This window comes from Gymnodraco acuticeps, unplaced genomic scaffold, assembly GCF_902827175.1.
Source record: "Gymnodraco acuticeps unplaced genomic scaffold, fGymAcu1.1, whole genome shotgun sequence".
Lineage (NCBI taxonomy): Eukaryota > Metazoa > Chordata > Actinopteri > Perciformes > Bathydraconidae > Gymnodraco > Gymnodraco acuticeps.
Window position 1 is genome coordinate 503,390 of NW_022990938.1, and position 14,328 is coordinate 517,717.

At 38.2% G+C, this 14,328-nt stretch overlaps 2 protein-coding genes across 2 annotated transcripts in view; one reads left to right on the top strand and one right to left on the bottom strand.

Annotated features, from left to right (window-relative positions):
- mdfic (MyoD family inhibitor domain containing) overlaps window positions 1-14,328 on the bottom strand; it is a 259,828-nt gene that overhangs the window by 6,506 nt on the left and 238,994 nt on the right. Inside the window, exon 8 of the transcript XR_004570813.1 lies at window positions 11,924-12,038. The gene's annotated coding sequence lies outside the window, so the exon portion shown is untranslated. The remainder of the gene's footprint in view (window positions 1-11,923; window positions 12,039-14,328) is intronic.
- tfec (transcription factor EC) overlaps window positions 13,285-14,328 on the top strand; it is a 42,402-nt gene continuing 41,358 nt past the window's right edge. The window contains exon 1 of the mRNA XM_034234268.1: window positions 13,285-13,491. Coding sequence (XP_034090159.1) covers window positions 13,285-13,491 — 207 coding nt within the window. The remainder of the gene's footprint in view (window positions 13,492-14,328) is intronic.

A 14,328-nucleotide genomic window follows, 5' to 3' on the forward strand; every position in this document is an offset into this window, starting at 1 on the left:
TCATATAAGTACATCAGGTTTCATAGAGCCAAACATTTCAAGTGCTACTCAACTGGCTTTAGATAAGCCAGTCCTTTGTTAGTATATAAGTGCTTTGTTAGTCATTCTTTGTTAGTAATTCTATCTATTGGGGACGGGTGGCGCAGTGGTCTGTGCATCCGATCATCAGATCAAGGGGGAACTCCAGTTCGAAACCCGCTCCTGCCGCCACTGCGTCAGGCCGTTGTGTCCTTGGGCAAGACACTTCACCCGGATTTGCTCCTGTGGGTATTGTCCACAGTACATGTATAATACCAATGTGTACTTGTAAAAGCGCCTCGATGACCTCGAGGCGTGAAGATGGACGGTGTGGCGCAGTGCACTGTGCAATGATCAAGGGGTGAAACCCGCCGCTGCTGCGTCTGTAAAGCCGGTGTGTCCTTGGGCAAGACACTTCACCTGAACTTGCTCCTGTGGGTATTGTCCACAGTATCTGACCATTGCATGTATGATATATGTGTAATGTAAATATATATGTAAAGCGCTTTGAGTCATTGAAAAAGCGCTATAATAAATGTAAGGAATTATTATTATTATTAATTATCGCTCGAAGTGGAGTCGAAAGAGATGAGTTTTCAGAACAGAGTGATATAGCATCGTAAGCCTTTTCTTGTAGCTTATTTTTTGTTTTCTTTTACTCATATGAGCAACTGTGGTTATGTAACACGATGACTTGCCACATTCTGTGATTATTTCTGTCTCATATGTTAGTCCACGGTAAAGCTTCCCTTTGCACCCCGCTCCCGGGTGCAAGAAAAGAGGAAACACAATTTGGTTAAAATCTGGGGCCTTTCCTGGTCCATGCTTCCAGGAATGATTAAACATCAGGAGATAGAAACACAAGCAAGTTATTTTAGCTCATTTCAAGTTGGACTGATTTAGACACTCAGATCGCTCTTCAAATCAAAAGGTAATTCATTTTCAATTACATTCTTTATGAAATGCAAATCATATTATCCTGCAATTTTAAATGTAATGTAACATGACTTGATGTGTAAGTGATAGGGGGAAAACGTGTTGACATTATTTTTCCACGAGCAACATTACTGTTTAACAGGAAATGTAATGAATTTCTCTTAAATCCTTATATATTTACTGTTACATCAAATTAAAGAATGTATACAATCTGATAGTGTTATAATGAATAGTGAGTCATTTGTGGCAAATACAAAAATATATATAATAATTGACTTATAGGTGTTATAGTAAGACAGAGTGGTTTGAACAGTTATCTTTAAATCAATGTACTTGTTTTATGCAAACCCATATTATGGGATACAAACTAGCAGATGTGTATTTGGAGTTAGCAGTAAATGTTTATTATTCAAACCTGTCCCCTGACTAAAGTTATAACAAAATGAAGATATGTCTTTTATACGTTTTTAATTATTTTCAAACATCAAGTATAGTTTTAAAAAGCAATGCCATGTGATATAACACTTACAAACATTCAAAAATAAACAGAAAGTAGTTGATATAGTGTATGCATGCATATATTCATAAACAATATATAATTTTGGATGTATAAGTTTGTTATTATATAGCTTTTATTTTACCCCTAAAGTCTTATTTTTATCCGGTATAAATTATTTATTTGTTGTTTATATTTTGTATTATTAATCTCAATCTGTATAGTAACTTAAGGTATCAAATAATGTAACCCTTAGATGCATAAGTGGGTCTTTTTTGACCCGGTGAGTTGGTTTTCTTGAAGTATCTTTGTAATTAATTTTTTTTATCATTTCATATTCCAGCTATTCCTCAAAAAACATGTTTTGGATATCATGCCATTCACATTTTACATTTACATTTTAAGAAACTGTAGTTTTTGTATTTCTACCCCAAGCTTCCATAAGTGGGTCAAAAATGACCCGCATGCATTTCCTATGGGATCCTATGGGAACCTTTGATTCTTATCACCTGTGGCTGTCAGGAATACATTCACTGTGGACCACACAGACTACATCACAAGTGACACCTTTAAGGAAGATTATTTTACACCGCCAGATCTGATACCTGTCAGTATAATAATAATACATTATATTTTTATAGGGCTTTTCAAGGACTCAAAATCGCTTTACAATATAAGGGAAGGTTAGGGTGGGGGTTATAGGACTATCAAACTTGATCAACCAGCATGGATTGATGGGGGGTGGGCTATGAGTAGACAAGAGGAGAAGAGATGAGTTTTGAAAAGGGACTGGAATATTGTGAGGGACACAGAATAGCGGAGATCTTTGCATCGATATGTTCAAAACGTTTTTTTTCAAAATGTAATTATTTTATTATAAATAGTCCATCCATCCATCCATCTTCTCCCGCTTATCCGTGGTCGGGTCGCGGGGGTAGCAGTTCCAGCAGAGAGCCCCAAACTTTCTTTTCCCTGGCGACATCAACCAGCTCTGACTGGGGGATCCCAAGGCGCTCCCAGGCCAGCGAAGAGATATAATCCCTCCACCAAAAATTAAATATAAAATATTTCTAATGTGAATAATAATAATACTAAATATTATACAAGTGATTTTTTGTTAACCAAAATGACAAAAATGGCATAAAAACACATATTATTCTAATACAGGTCTTTTTTGACCCACTTATGGAAGAGTGGGGTCCAGTCACTCGTGCATCTAAGGGTTAATGGAGAAACAGTTTAATATTTGTCTTTGAAATGTATTACAGTGGAATAATAAAGAAGCAGAACATAGAAAAATTCAAATAAAGTTTAAATAATGCAGAAATTATACTTAAATTCAGTATTTAATTGATACATTTGTTCCTGCCTTTACTTATATTATTTCATAAAACGCCTTTGTTAAAGTCTCTGCATCCTTTGTGTCGTCAGAATGACACAGCGGGAACAATCTTTAAAGTTCCTCATGGGGTTACTTCCTCTTTTTTCCCCTCGTCACCTGATATTATTTACAAAATGTAAAGAACAAACCCTGTGCACTTCTCTAATCTTGCATCACGGGAATGTTGTCTTCAGAGTTGTGGTTAGGCACAGAGAGAAAACGTGTGGAGGGAATAAACCATGAGACAAACACGGTGGACGTGTGTAAAGGCACGATGAGTCACAACCGAGTTGATTTAGTAGAATTTCTTCTAAAAGAACATCTGTCACAATTAATCCTGGAAATATTAGATAAAGTAGATCAGATACATTTAAGGATAAGGTGTTTAAAGGTTTAGCAAAGACTTCTGTGCCTTTTTTGTATATCAAAGACGAGCCCAATTGAAAGAACTTGTGTCAGTGTGTAGCTGTGTGGTGTGCACAGATTACAGATGTGTGCAGAGATGTGGTGTTTGTTCAGAGGATGGGGTGCAAACTCAGAGTAGTGTGCAACAGAATGGAAGTGTTTACTCAAACTTTGACATTTATGCACAGGGCACTCCAGGAGTTTTGCAAGAAGTGACTCTAGTCTGAGTCATGACTGACAGTAATGTCACATCGCACAGTTTACGCCACACGCCTACTCAAATGTTTGAGGATTTTTCCATGGTTTGAAAGGGCGCTAGTTGCAGTTTCAAGAGGGAAATACAAGTATGAACAATGTTATTTTTCTTATTTAAAAAAAAGATGTTGAAAGGATGCCTACAGCACCATCTTGTGGTCAACGTGGAAATGACAGCTTCGATGTGCATTGTATTTATTCAGGCCCTGTCTGTACATTTGTTTAGCTTTTCTGTAAAACAATACAATAATCATGCAAAAATTAAATAAATAAAAAATGAATAAAAAATGTATAAATACAATAAAATGTAAATAACAAAAATAAATAAATCAGTGTCACCCACGACAGCTATTATTAGTCGTAGTAGTATTTTAGGTGAGGCTAACTTGACGTTCAGTGTGATGGAGAGATGTGTAGAAGAACAAGAAGAAGAAGTGGAGGTGGGCTGCAGGGAGTAATGTGCTGGAAGAACGTAAACATGTCTGCTCTGAGCCTGACTTCAAAGTGAGACAGCGGTAACCTCCTCTCAGCGGTGGCGCACACCCCTGATGGATGAAAAGCGAAAGTGAATGTTCATCCACGGTCTACAGCCCCTTCCTGAGACCACTCTTTGAAGTCACAAAATAGATCTGATTGACCTGTGAAGTAGGCACATATATGGAATAGTATTTGGCAATGCACGTGCACATGCTGCCTTTGTTTCTTCCACAGACTGGTTGCCCATAATGCAATGGGACTGAGAGTATGCTTTTGGTCATGCTAGCAATTTTTGAAGGCAAGATCATGCAGACTTGTATCTTACAGTAGAGGTGGGGCATCTCCGTATTTGTATTGTAATACAATTGTTGAAAATGGAAATTTGTATTGATAGCTCAGAGAATATCTGTCAATATTGTCATGTTAAAGCCATTCATTCATCTGTTTATTGTTATTCTGTGTTTTAAATTCCCTGTAGTCACATGCTCGTGTAGTGCTTCTTCCCACACTTTGCGTGTCCGTCTTATTTCCAGTGTCTCACAAGCAGTTGGCCTTCCTGATCAAAATTCAGTTTTGGCCTCAAACATAACCCAATATGAGATTAGATGCCGTAATATCATTACAACACGCCTAGATGGAAAGAGAGGTAATGTTAGCATCGGTTTTAATCCCGTTAATTCTCAAAATAGCAAGTGTAATGCGGTTACAGTTGCCCAGAGGTGACAGTATAGAAGTAAACTTGAATGTGAAGTGTCTGAATACACACTATAGTCAATGTTATCCCATATGGTGATGAAAGTTCAACATACCTGCATCTGTGATACCTGGAAACGGTTTTATCATACTTAAACAATTTGCAAAACTAGATGGAATATTAAATAACTTTTTTCACAGACATAGTTTGCATAGCAAGTATTTAAGTGATTTGAATCATGAAATCAAATAAAAATACACTCAGTAAAAACCTTTTGTGAGGGGTGCATGTTAAAAAGACTTTACCAGTGTGATCATTGATAGAGGCTGGATTTCCTGTGTGTCTGAGCTCTTCATCATTATCTTGGCTCGCTGACTCATGTCTTGAGCAAAGAGAACAAAACTCTCGCGGCGGCCTTGTTCCCGGCGCAATGGGGAGCCGGGAGGGACAATAAGAGAGAATTAGCGGTGAAAAAAGCAAATAAATAGGTGCTTCAATACATGACAGCCCAGCAACAAAGCCCACTGTGGATGAGAGGAAGTGCGAGACAGACAGAGAGAGAGAGAGAGAGAGAGAGAGAGAGAGAGAGAGAGAGAGAGAGAGAGAGAGAGAGAGAGAGAGAGAGAGAGAGAAGAGAGAGAGAGGCCTTGATGAAAATAAATAGTGAAGCTCAAAGAGGCAAAGGGTTGAGCGGATTGGAGGTGATGATGAGTGGAGAGCTGTACAAAGTAGTATATCTATGGGAGAGGTTTTAATGAGGCAGACGTCCATGTGTGTGTGGGTGTGTGTGTTTTCTCATCTGTGACACAGACACTCAGAAAATCCTCAGCAATGATACTCCAAACTTCCTGCCTCCATGTGGGTGGGTGAGGATTTGAGTGCAACAGACATACTTCAAGGAACTTCCTTCAAATAGTGTTGGACTTGTTAGAAAGTAATACCAGGTGAAATGTTAAAATAAAACACTCAACCCAAAGTGGACGTTTTCCCCTAATAGCACCATTAATAGGCACCACCATGATTCCTTCAAAAATCCAACGCAAATAAAATATTCATGTGAACTACAACGTGTCGCTAATGAACATATTGCCAGACAAGTTCGAAACATATTACATATTAAACATATTAAAGCAAATAAAGCTTTTGCTATATGTAATTGGTAGGTTATCGTTTTTTGGAAGAAAATGTGTTGATTAATCGATTAATAAGATAGTATTAATAAGATAGTATTAATAAGATAGGGATATTTTTCTGCCAATCTTTAGTCAAGTGAGTAAGTTACATCTATATATTGACAACAATATCCTACTGCTTTTTCTGAAGATCATACCATAGCTACATGATCAGATGTTTTGTTTCCTGTAGCTTGAATCACTTGCACGAGACAGACAGATGTCCCACGGATCAACACATTCTAATAAACACTTTACCAGTCCAGATAATCTTTTAACATTTGCTAAGGACATGGCTTCATGAAATCATAACTGTTGTTTTAATGTAAATTACTGCTTGTTCCCAATGTTAGCGGTTATGCGACCTGAAGTGAGTTAGCTGCTGCTAGCTAGTTTTGCTAAAGCTGGTAGTATATTGTTAGCAGGAGCATCTGGATAGCTAGCTGAACCAGAAAGCCCCTGGACAACCATTGGTGGCATTATCGACATATTTCTAAATATTGCAGGAGTCATTCACACACATAAGTTGGTTATTCACTCTGGAAAGTTAGCTAGCTGTTAGCGCTGCCACAGATAGCCTAACAAGGTGCGATAATAACCTGAAGTGGAAGATGGGAACTCAGTTATTCAGTGTGGACCGCACCTATAACTCCATTTCATTATATGAGAAAGTTATTAATCTTCTACATTGCTGATTTAGATTAAATTGATGAATAATCATTGACATACTGAACCCAACAGATAGAAAGACAAACAGTGGCCCAAAACCTGTGTGTTGTTTTGTATATTCTAGATAGAGTTTTCTCAATGATGACGGATACAAGTGGCATCAGAGACTTTGAAGCAGGCCTGCAGCGGGAGGTAAACCAGCAGGAACAACGCAGCGCCTCCAAGCCTTTTTCCACAGAGCAGCAGGAGGCTTTTAATGTTACTCTCAGTTCTCAGTTGGATTAAAAGCAACAACAAACTCTTATAGGGGTAACACTTGTAGAACAACTAGGTAATGGTTCAACCCAGTCTCATGGCATTTCGTGTTCACCAACACGATTTTTAATCTATTGATTCGTGTTCACCAACACGATTTCCCCCTTTTTTTTCATGTTGCACAGCACAATTTTAAAAGCAATGTATTTCTACTGGTAATCACGCTCATGGAAGCACGGCATTCGTTTGTGTCGGCTGCCCTTAAAGGCAATGTGAGCGTCCATTCTCATTGGATAACGGAGAATTGTACACCCGGAAGTAAGTATTCCCCTTACTGTCGATTGATTTTACAGTGATATCTGCACTACTCATCGACTAAAAAACACCAGATTATCCTTGTTAATTACACAACATTGATTGGTTTAAATTGTGTGCAATGCTTTTGTATTTTTCCCCTTCGATTCGGAGAAACAAATATTTTTTTGGAGTAAAGGATAGCAGAAGACACTACACTACCCAGAATCCCCAGCTATCGTTTGGACTACCATGTGCTCTGTTTGACAAACCCCGTGATAGTCCTCAAGCTCTGTGATTGGAGAGTGTGCTCCGAGGGTTACGCCGAGCCTCGAACAGCACTTGAAATGGGATGGAACCACGGCAGACTGTCCAAAACTGGATTTAAACGGGTCCACCGCGTCCCCCCCTTCCCCACCCCGTCTCCAGAACTACACATGCTGGCTATTATGTTTCGCAACATGTTCTCTATCTATGGCACGTCTCTACTGGGAGTTGTAGTTTTAAAAGACGTTTTCGTATTTCCCATAATAAGAAGTTGCCAGTATTAAACTGTGTACATCCCTGGAGGTTTAGGGGATAGGAAACACTCAAATGTAAAACATATAATTAATAAATGGGTGAAAATTGCTTGTGCCCATAATGGGCAGCATTAATATATATATACACACATCCCAGCTAAGGTCAGAAGAGCTTTATTTAACAGCTGGTCTTATGTTTGTGACCCCTGTTGTTAATTGATAACATTACATTACATTACATTAATTGATAAGCCTGAAACATGCACTTGTCAAGGTTCAGAGGCAAATTTTGCAAATATGGCAGTAGCCATCGATCAGCTTAAGATAAGATATACTTTATTGATCCCAAGTTGGAACATTTGCGTTACATCAGCATGTGTAACAGTTGTAAATATGCAGTGGTGTTTATTTGTAAATCATTTAGTATAATCACACATATTCTGTGTTTTATATTTAACAATTCTGTGTTCTTTATTTATTGATTGTTCAATACCTGACAAGGCCGGAGATGAAATATCTACATACATCTTATAAGAGTATAATACATTATGTATAATATCAGTTAAAATAAGTGCTTCAACATAGTTAACATTGCTGGAGGTATGCACAAATATTGATAGATGTCTTGTAATGCATTATTGAGGAACCTGCGACCCAAGTTTTTCATTCAATGCATAACTACACCATAGTTGTGTGGGCCTATATGATATGTCAATAAACCTTAGAAAATGTTGAAATCTTGAAAGGGATGTGCAAAATAGTCCTTATATACAGTCTTTAATTAACTATTAGTAGAGAATAACGAGTAATGAATATACTTTATAGGGATCCTATTAATATCTAATAATACAAATAATGAAATTCAATAACGTGCTTTAACCACTAGGTGTCCCTTTATATCAGCTGTGCACCTTTATGGTGTAAATACAGCCTATCTATCAATTGGATCAAATATAAAAGTCAGCCGAATTAGTGTTGATACTGCAAGGAGATGTATTGTGTGAAAAGAAATGTAAGATGTTGTTTAATGGCTGATATATTTATGATCCACATCACGTTTTCAGTTCCTCATGTTTGTCTAGAAGTCTTCTCATCAGGGCTCTATAAATACAGAACTACGGCAGATATGTAATATTTAATGCAGCCGAACCGTGTATTACAATGCCGTTATGTGATGACTTTCAAAGAGAAAAGCAAGCACACTCGGAATAAAGTATTATTTTATTTTTAAAAATGTTTTCGGTCTGTTTCCGGTATTTGTTAATGACGATGTGCTGTGAGATGTGAGACTGGAATTGCACAGGGGAAAATAACGTAGGCTATCTTTAGATGCGGATTTTGTTAAACTAATATGTTTGCGCTGTGGACCAACACTATACATTGACGGGGAAGGTGGTAGCAATAAAGATAACACCATTAAACAGTTACACAACATAACAGAAATAATATCGATAGCAGCGTCCCTAGCAACCACCTTGGTAACAATGAAAACGTTCTATGGACGCAATTTCCTGAAGTAATCTTCGTAATAACTAGCAAACTAAAGATCATGTACATCCACTGCACACATAATCTGAAATAACAACTCATATTTCTCGCATCAAATGACATCAAAACGCATTTTAATGGCCAAACTAACTTTAAATAGACATTTTCCACCGAGAATAAAACGAAGTTCAGCCATGTTTATTTTTTCTGCAGGGAGAAATTTGAAGATCACGTGACATAGACGCCAGCCATTGGAATGAATGGTGAAAAAAAACGGGGTTTGTCAAACAGAGCACATGGTGTAGTCCAAACGATAGCTGGGGATTCTGGGTAGTGTAGTGTCTTCTGCCATCCTTTACTCCGAAAAAATATTTGTTTCTCCGAATCGAAGGGGAAAAATACAAAAGCATTGCACACAATTTAAACCAATCAATGTTGTGTAATTAACAAGGATAATCTGGTGTTTTTTAGTCGATGAGTAGTGCAGATATCACTGTAAAATTAATCGACAGTAAGGGGAATACTTACTTCCGGGTGTACAATTCTCCGTTATCCAATGAGAATGGACGCTCACATTGCCTTTAAGGGCATCGACACAAACGAATGCCGTGCTTCCATGAGCGTCATTACCAGTAGAAATACATTGCTTTTAAAATCGTGCTGTGCCACACGAAAAAAAAGGGGGAAATCGTGTTGGTGAACACGAATCAATAGATTAAAAATCGTGTTGTGAACACGAAATGCCATGAGACTGGGTTGAATGGTTAGGAGTTGGCATCATGAGTTCAGGACATCACAGACCACACGCAAACGAAACGCAAACGAACCGAATACGATATCAAAAAAGTCTTCCGTTCACACGAGACCAATCAAAAGCGCTGGAGTACATATGCCGGGCCTGTAAGTGGCGCTGTACCCGAGCATGTAATTCTCCATGTCCACTTGTTGCTGATGGTTGTGGTAGAGGAGCTGTAGATGTTGCACTAACATCTGTAGCATGGTCAGTAGCACTAGCAGTAGCTACTGACCATGCTACAGCAGTGAGCAGCAGAGGTGGGGAGAGGTGGGGCTATGGCTTCATCGTTACCAGGAACTGATCGTATAGGGCAGTGCTTCTCAAAGTGTGGTCCGCGGACCACTGGTGGTCCGTGAGCGCCCCCTAGTGGTCCGTGAGTATATTGGTAACATTTCACATTTGAAATAAATACATTTATTTAAGTTTTTCGTACTCTCGCGGGAATATCTCCGCAATGGAACGAGCTGAAGTTTCACTTTCGATTGCATGATATAGCCCAGATAAACACCTTCATCACACATGTTGCCACTTGTTTGTACAATTTTCAGGCGATTTGTAAAAAACGATGTGTTTTTGGATATTTGTGGAGTTAGGTGGTCCGCGAGTGTTTTTTTATTGGTTAAGTGGTCCTTGGTATGAAAAGGTTTGAGAAACACTGGTATAGGGCATACACACACTGAGCCGTTTGGCCCCCCAGAGCGTTCCGTTTGCAGATTTATCCCCCTTGGGACCCGTTATCGTTTGCGGGCTTGTGTGAACGAACGGGCTATACGAAAGAGAAAAGTAGCGGATACAACCGTTTGCGTTCTCGTGTAAACAGCACCACAGTTACAGTGTTTATAGCGTTGAAAAGACAATCAAGTTAGCCACATTAGCTGAGTTAAGCTAATGTGATACATGTTACTCTGCTTCCTGGTTATCCTAATCTAGAATAGCTAATTGTGTCCTAAGAAGAGCATTTTAAGCTTGACTCCTTGACTTTAGATTAACGGACTAAGTTAATTAATATAACCTACGACAAGGCAAACTTTTCCAAAGTCCCAAAGAATGGTTGCCAAAGGACAATTGTAAAGCAGCTGCCTCTACCAGGGCTGCCAACAGTCGATTAGCATTCCTCTATTGTAACACTTTCACGCACAAACCACGTGTATGATGTGAGATAATTAACACTGGTTGAATGTGAGATCTACATTAAACTCTTCATACCAGACTGCTGGATTAAGCTAGATACTTATGTAGGTTCTTCACTTGAAATGACGATTGATGACTGTTTAAAGTTATTCTTAAACTTAGTTTGGGAAACTTTTTTTTACAGTGTATTAGTAAAGTAATAAACCATATTTCAGTGAGTAGGTTTTACTCCTATTAAAGTCCTGTACTAAAAGATGCTCTCTGGAAAATGAGAAAAAATCACAGAATTTGGGAAACTGGCATTAAAATTACAAGAAAAATGTATCCAGCATTAATGTCATTTTACTTTAGGCTATCAGACGATATTCTCCTAAATTGACACATTTAATAAAACAATGCTGTATGGGCTTAGCAATGGAGCAGCAGTAACTGGGTGACAAAAGCCTATAGTGGCCAGTCAATTGTTATGTGAGAAAGATGCCTTGCTCACGGGCTAACAGAGAAGCTCACAAACCACAGACAAAGACTCACACAAACAAACAACTTGTTCTAAATGGCCATTCTTGGAGGAATGCAGCTAGGTGGACAAAAACCTGTTCTCCCAAGAAATCCACACGATAACACTGCCTGGCAAGTGCCGTGGCAAACGTTTCTGCAATGTTGGCGACAGAATAAAGGCAATTAAAAACAGTTTGTGCCGTGCTTGGACAGCCAGGCAGCCGCGTGGCTTGCCAATTAACCTCCCACATAAGGAGAGAGAAGAGAATGTAGACTCTGAGATTATAATCACACACATTCTCTTTGTGTTCAATCAGTTCTGCATTGTAGCAAATGTTCGACTCTCCTTTATTATGTATTTTCCATTAGTACTCCAGTGCCAGTGACAGCTAATTTGCACTCAAATATTGTAATTTAGATATGAAGTACTGACTTACTTTCTTACTTCCGCCCTTGACTCCCCCCCCGGGGACCATCGGCTGATGGCGACTCCCCACTTCTGGCCAAGTTTCTCTCGTGGATCCCAGCTGTGGCCCATTACCTTTATTTCTGCTGTCAAAAAAAAAGAAATTAAGTGGTATGTTTTAATTTGTATAATGGCACCGGTGATGCTCAATGCTGGACATTTTAAGGCATTTTCCCTGGGCTGGTAAAATATAGTTAAGGAAGTCTGAATTTCTCCAGTTAATTAAAAGTACCAAGAAAAGACTGCATGTGATGCACGCAATAAAAATGTTATATTTGCACAATACATTTTCCATTTGTATTCCTCTATTTCTCAGACTTCAGCCTCCATTGCCCATGATTGTGTTGGAAAAGAACAAACCTAATACCCATATTTAGCTGAATGGGTTACTTTATCAAAGATTCATATCAAAATACGGTTGGCAACAATGCTTTTTCAATCTAATTTGCTTTTGATTATATATTATATCAACTGATTCCGGGTACGTCACATCCTCCATGATGCTTTGATCAGGGACATGCTGCTTGTTGTTACGAACAATCAGCTTTTTCCATCTATTCACTCCATAATGGAAATACTAACATTTTAGAGAATTAAATCAATTGATGGGTCATTAATTCATAAGTAAAAGCCAGTATAATACTATCGTCAGTGGACTAAACAGATTCAAGAGAAAGGTTAAATGGATAATTTCTAGAACACTGAAATAGCGGAAAGGGACATTAAGATATCAAGATAAAGTTCTCAAATCTAATAGCAGACAGTAAGGCTCCACGGCAGAACGTTATGAAATGTTAGTCATCGTATTTCGGTTCACTGGAGGAAGTTGGACGGTGTGGATTAATGCATTATAATACATCAAACACTTGATTTCAGGCTGCAAAGCGTGTCAAAATTGTACTGAAATCCTATTAGCAATACGTTATATTTGTTACTGTCAAAACGAACATATTTCTGTGGCGTTTTTCAACCAACATTGGATGTTCAGTTTGAGGTGAATCTTCTATAAATGGCTCCACTTACTTATGTGCATATCAGTATTCTTTGAAAGGAAATGTGTCGTTTTTACAAACCATGGGATGGATTGTAATCAGCGCTAATGAACGTCTCTCTTGTAAAACACTTTTTTAAACTAATACACTAACAACACACACAGCCTCATACATTTTCTGCCCTATCGTTTCCTATTCCTTAACACGATATTCAAGAAGACAAAATCTAGATTTAATAAGGATAATAAAACAATTTCATTACATAATCGTTCATTTACTGACAAAATGTCATGTTATTTCCTTTTTTTTGTTGCTTAGATACAATTTCCGGATATCAGAAATGTTCCAATCGGGCTCAGACAACCAGTGGGTGCCGAGTCAGAGAGATGACCTGCATGGTTTTTATGAGTCTGAACCACATCCACACAGCTGGCCTCAGATCTGCCCGCCTCAGCCCAGCAGCACCGCTCAATATTCCCGCTCTCAGCTACCCTACGGTGGAGCCTACAGCAGATCTCATATCCCTTGGTACCAAGACACATGGAAGGTAGGTAGCCACAACTCAACGTTATGCTAACACTGTATAAATGAGAATAAAAGCACTTCAGTTATGTATCAACTTAGTGCGGCTGTCCCGAACCCCCAGGAAGAGTTCTTAAGGTTGAAGAAAATGTTTGTAGTGGCTTCTCTGTCAGTCTGTGCATAATTTTGGCCCCAAAATACTTTTCCCATTGACCAATGTTGCGAAAAAGACGTCTCTGAATCAGCTACTTTTCTTATTAGCTAAATAAGAGTTTTTACCTTCCAGTTTTCTTATAGGCACTAAACAGTGCCTTCTCTCTTATTCCTTAACACAATATTCACAGAAGAATACATCTAGATTTAATAAGGATAATAAAACTATTTCATTACATAATTTTTCATTTACTGACAAGGTAGTCATACTTGGTCACAATCCAACCAAACCAAACTAACACCAAAAACTTAGGACAAGTTAGGAGGAAAAGCTTAGAACATATCAGGATAAATTGAGAGAGACATGCAAATTGCAGGGTCATCAATCAAAAAGATGTCCAAGACACAGTATTTCAGTGTGGATCACAGTGCTGGACAGAGTAACACAATTACTATCCATAGATCTGATGTCATGATTATTTCATATTTAAACGAGCAAAGCACTCATTTTGTTAAAAAGACAAAAGTTAAAAAACGCAGAGACTTTTTCCTTTTCAGAGACTAAGATATAAAGATATAATATACAAAACACATTTGTATTTATTTAACATATTATTATATATTTACATTAATGTGTTAAAATACAAGCTTTGGAAAAGTTAGTTATCCTATTCCACCATTATAACCATTAGTCTCCAGTAATCAGTAA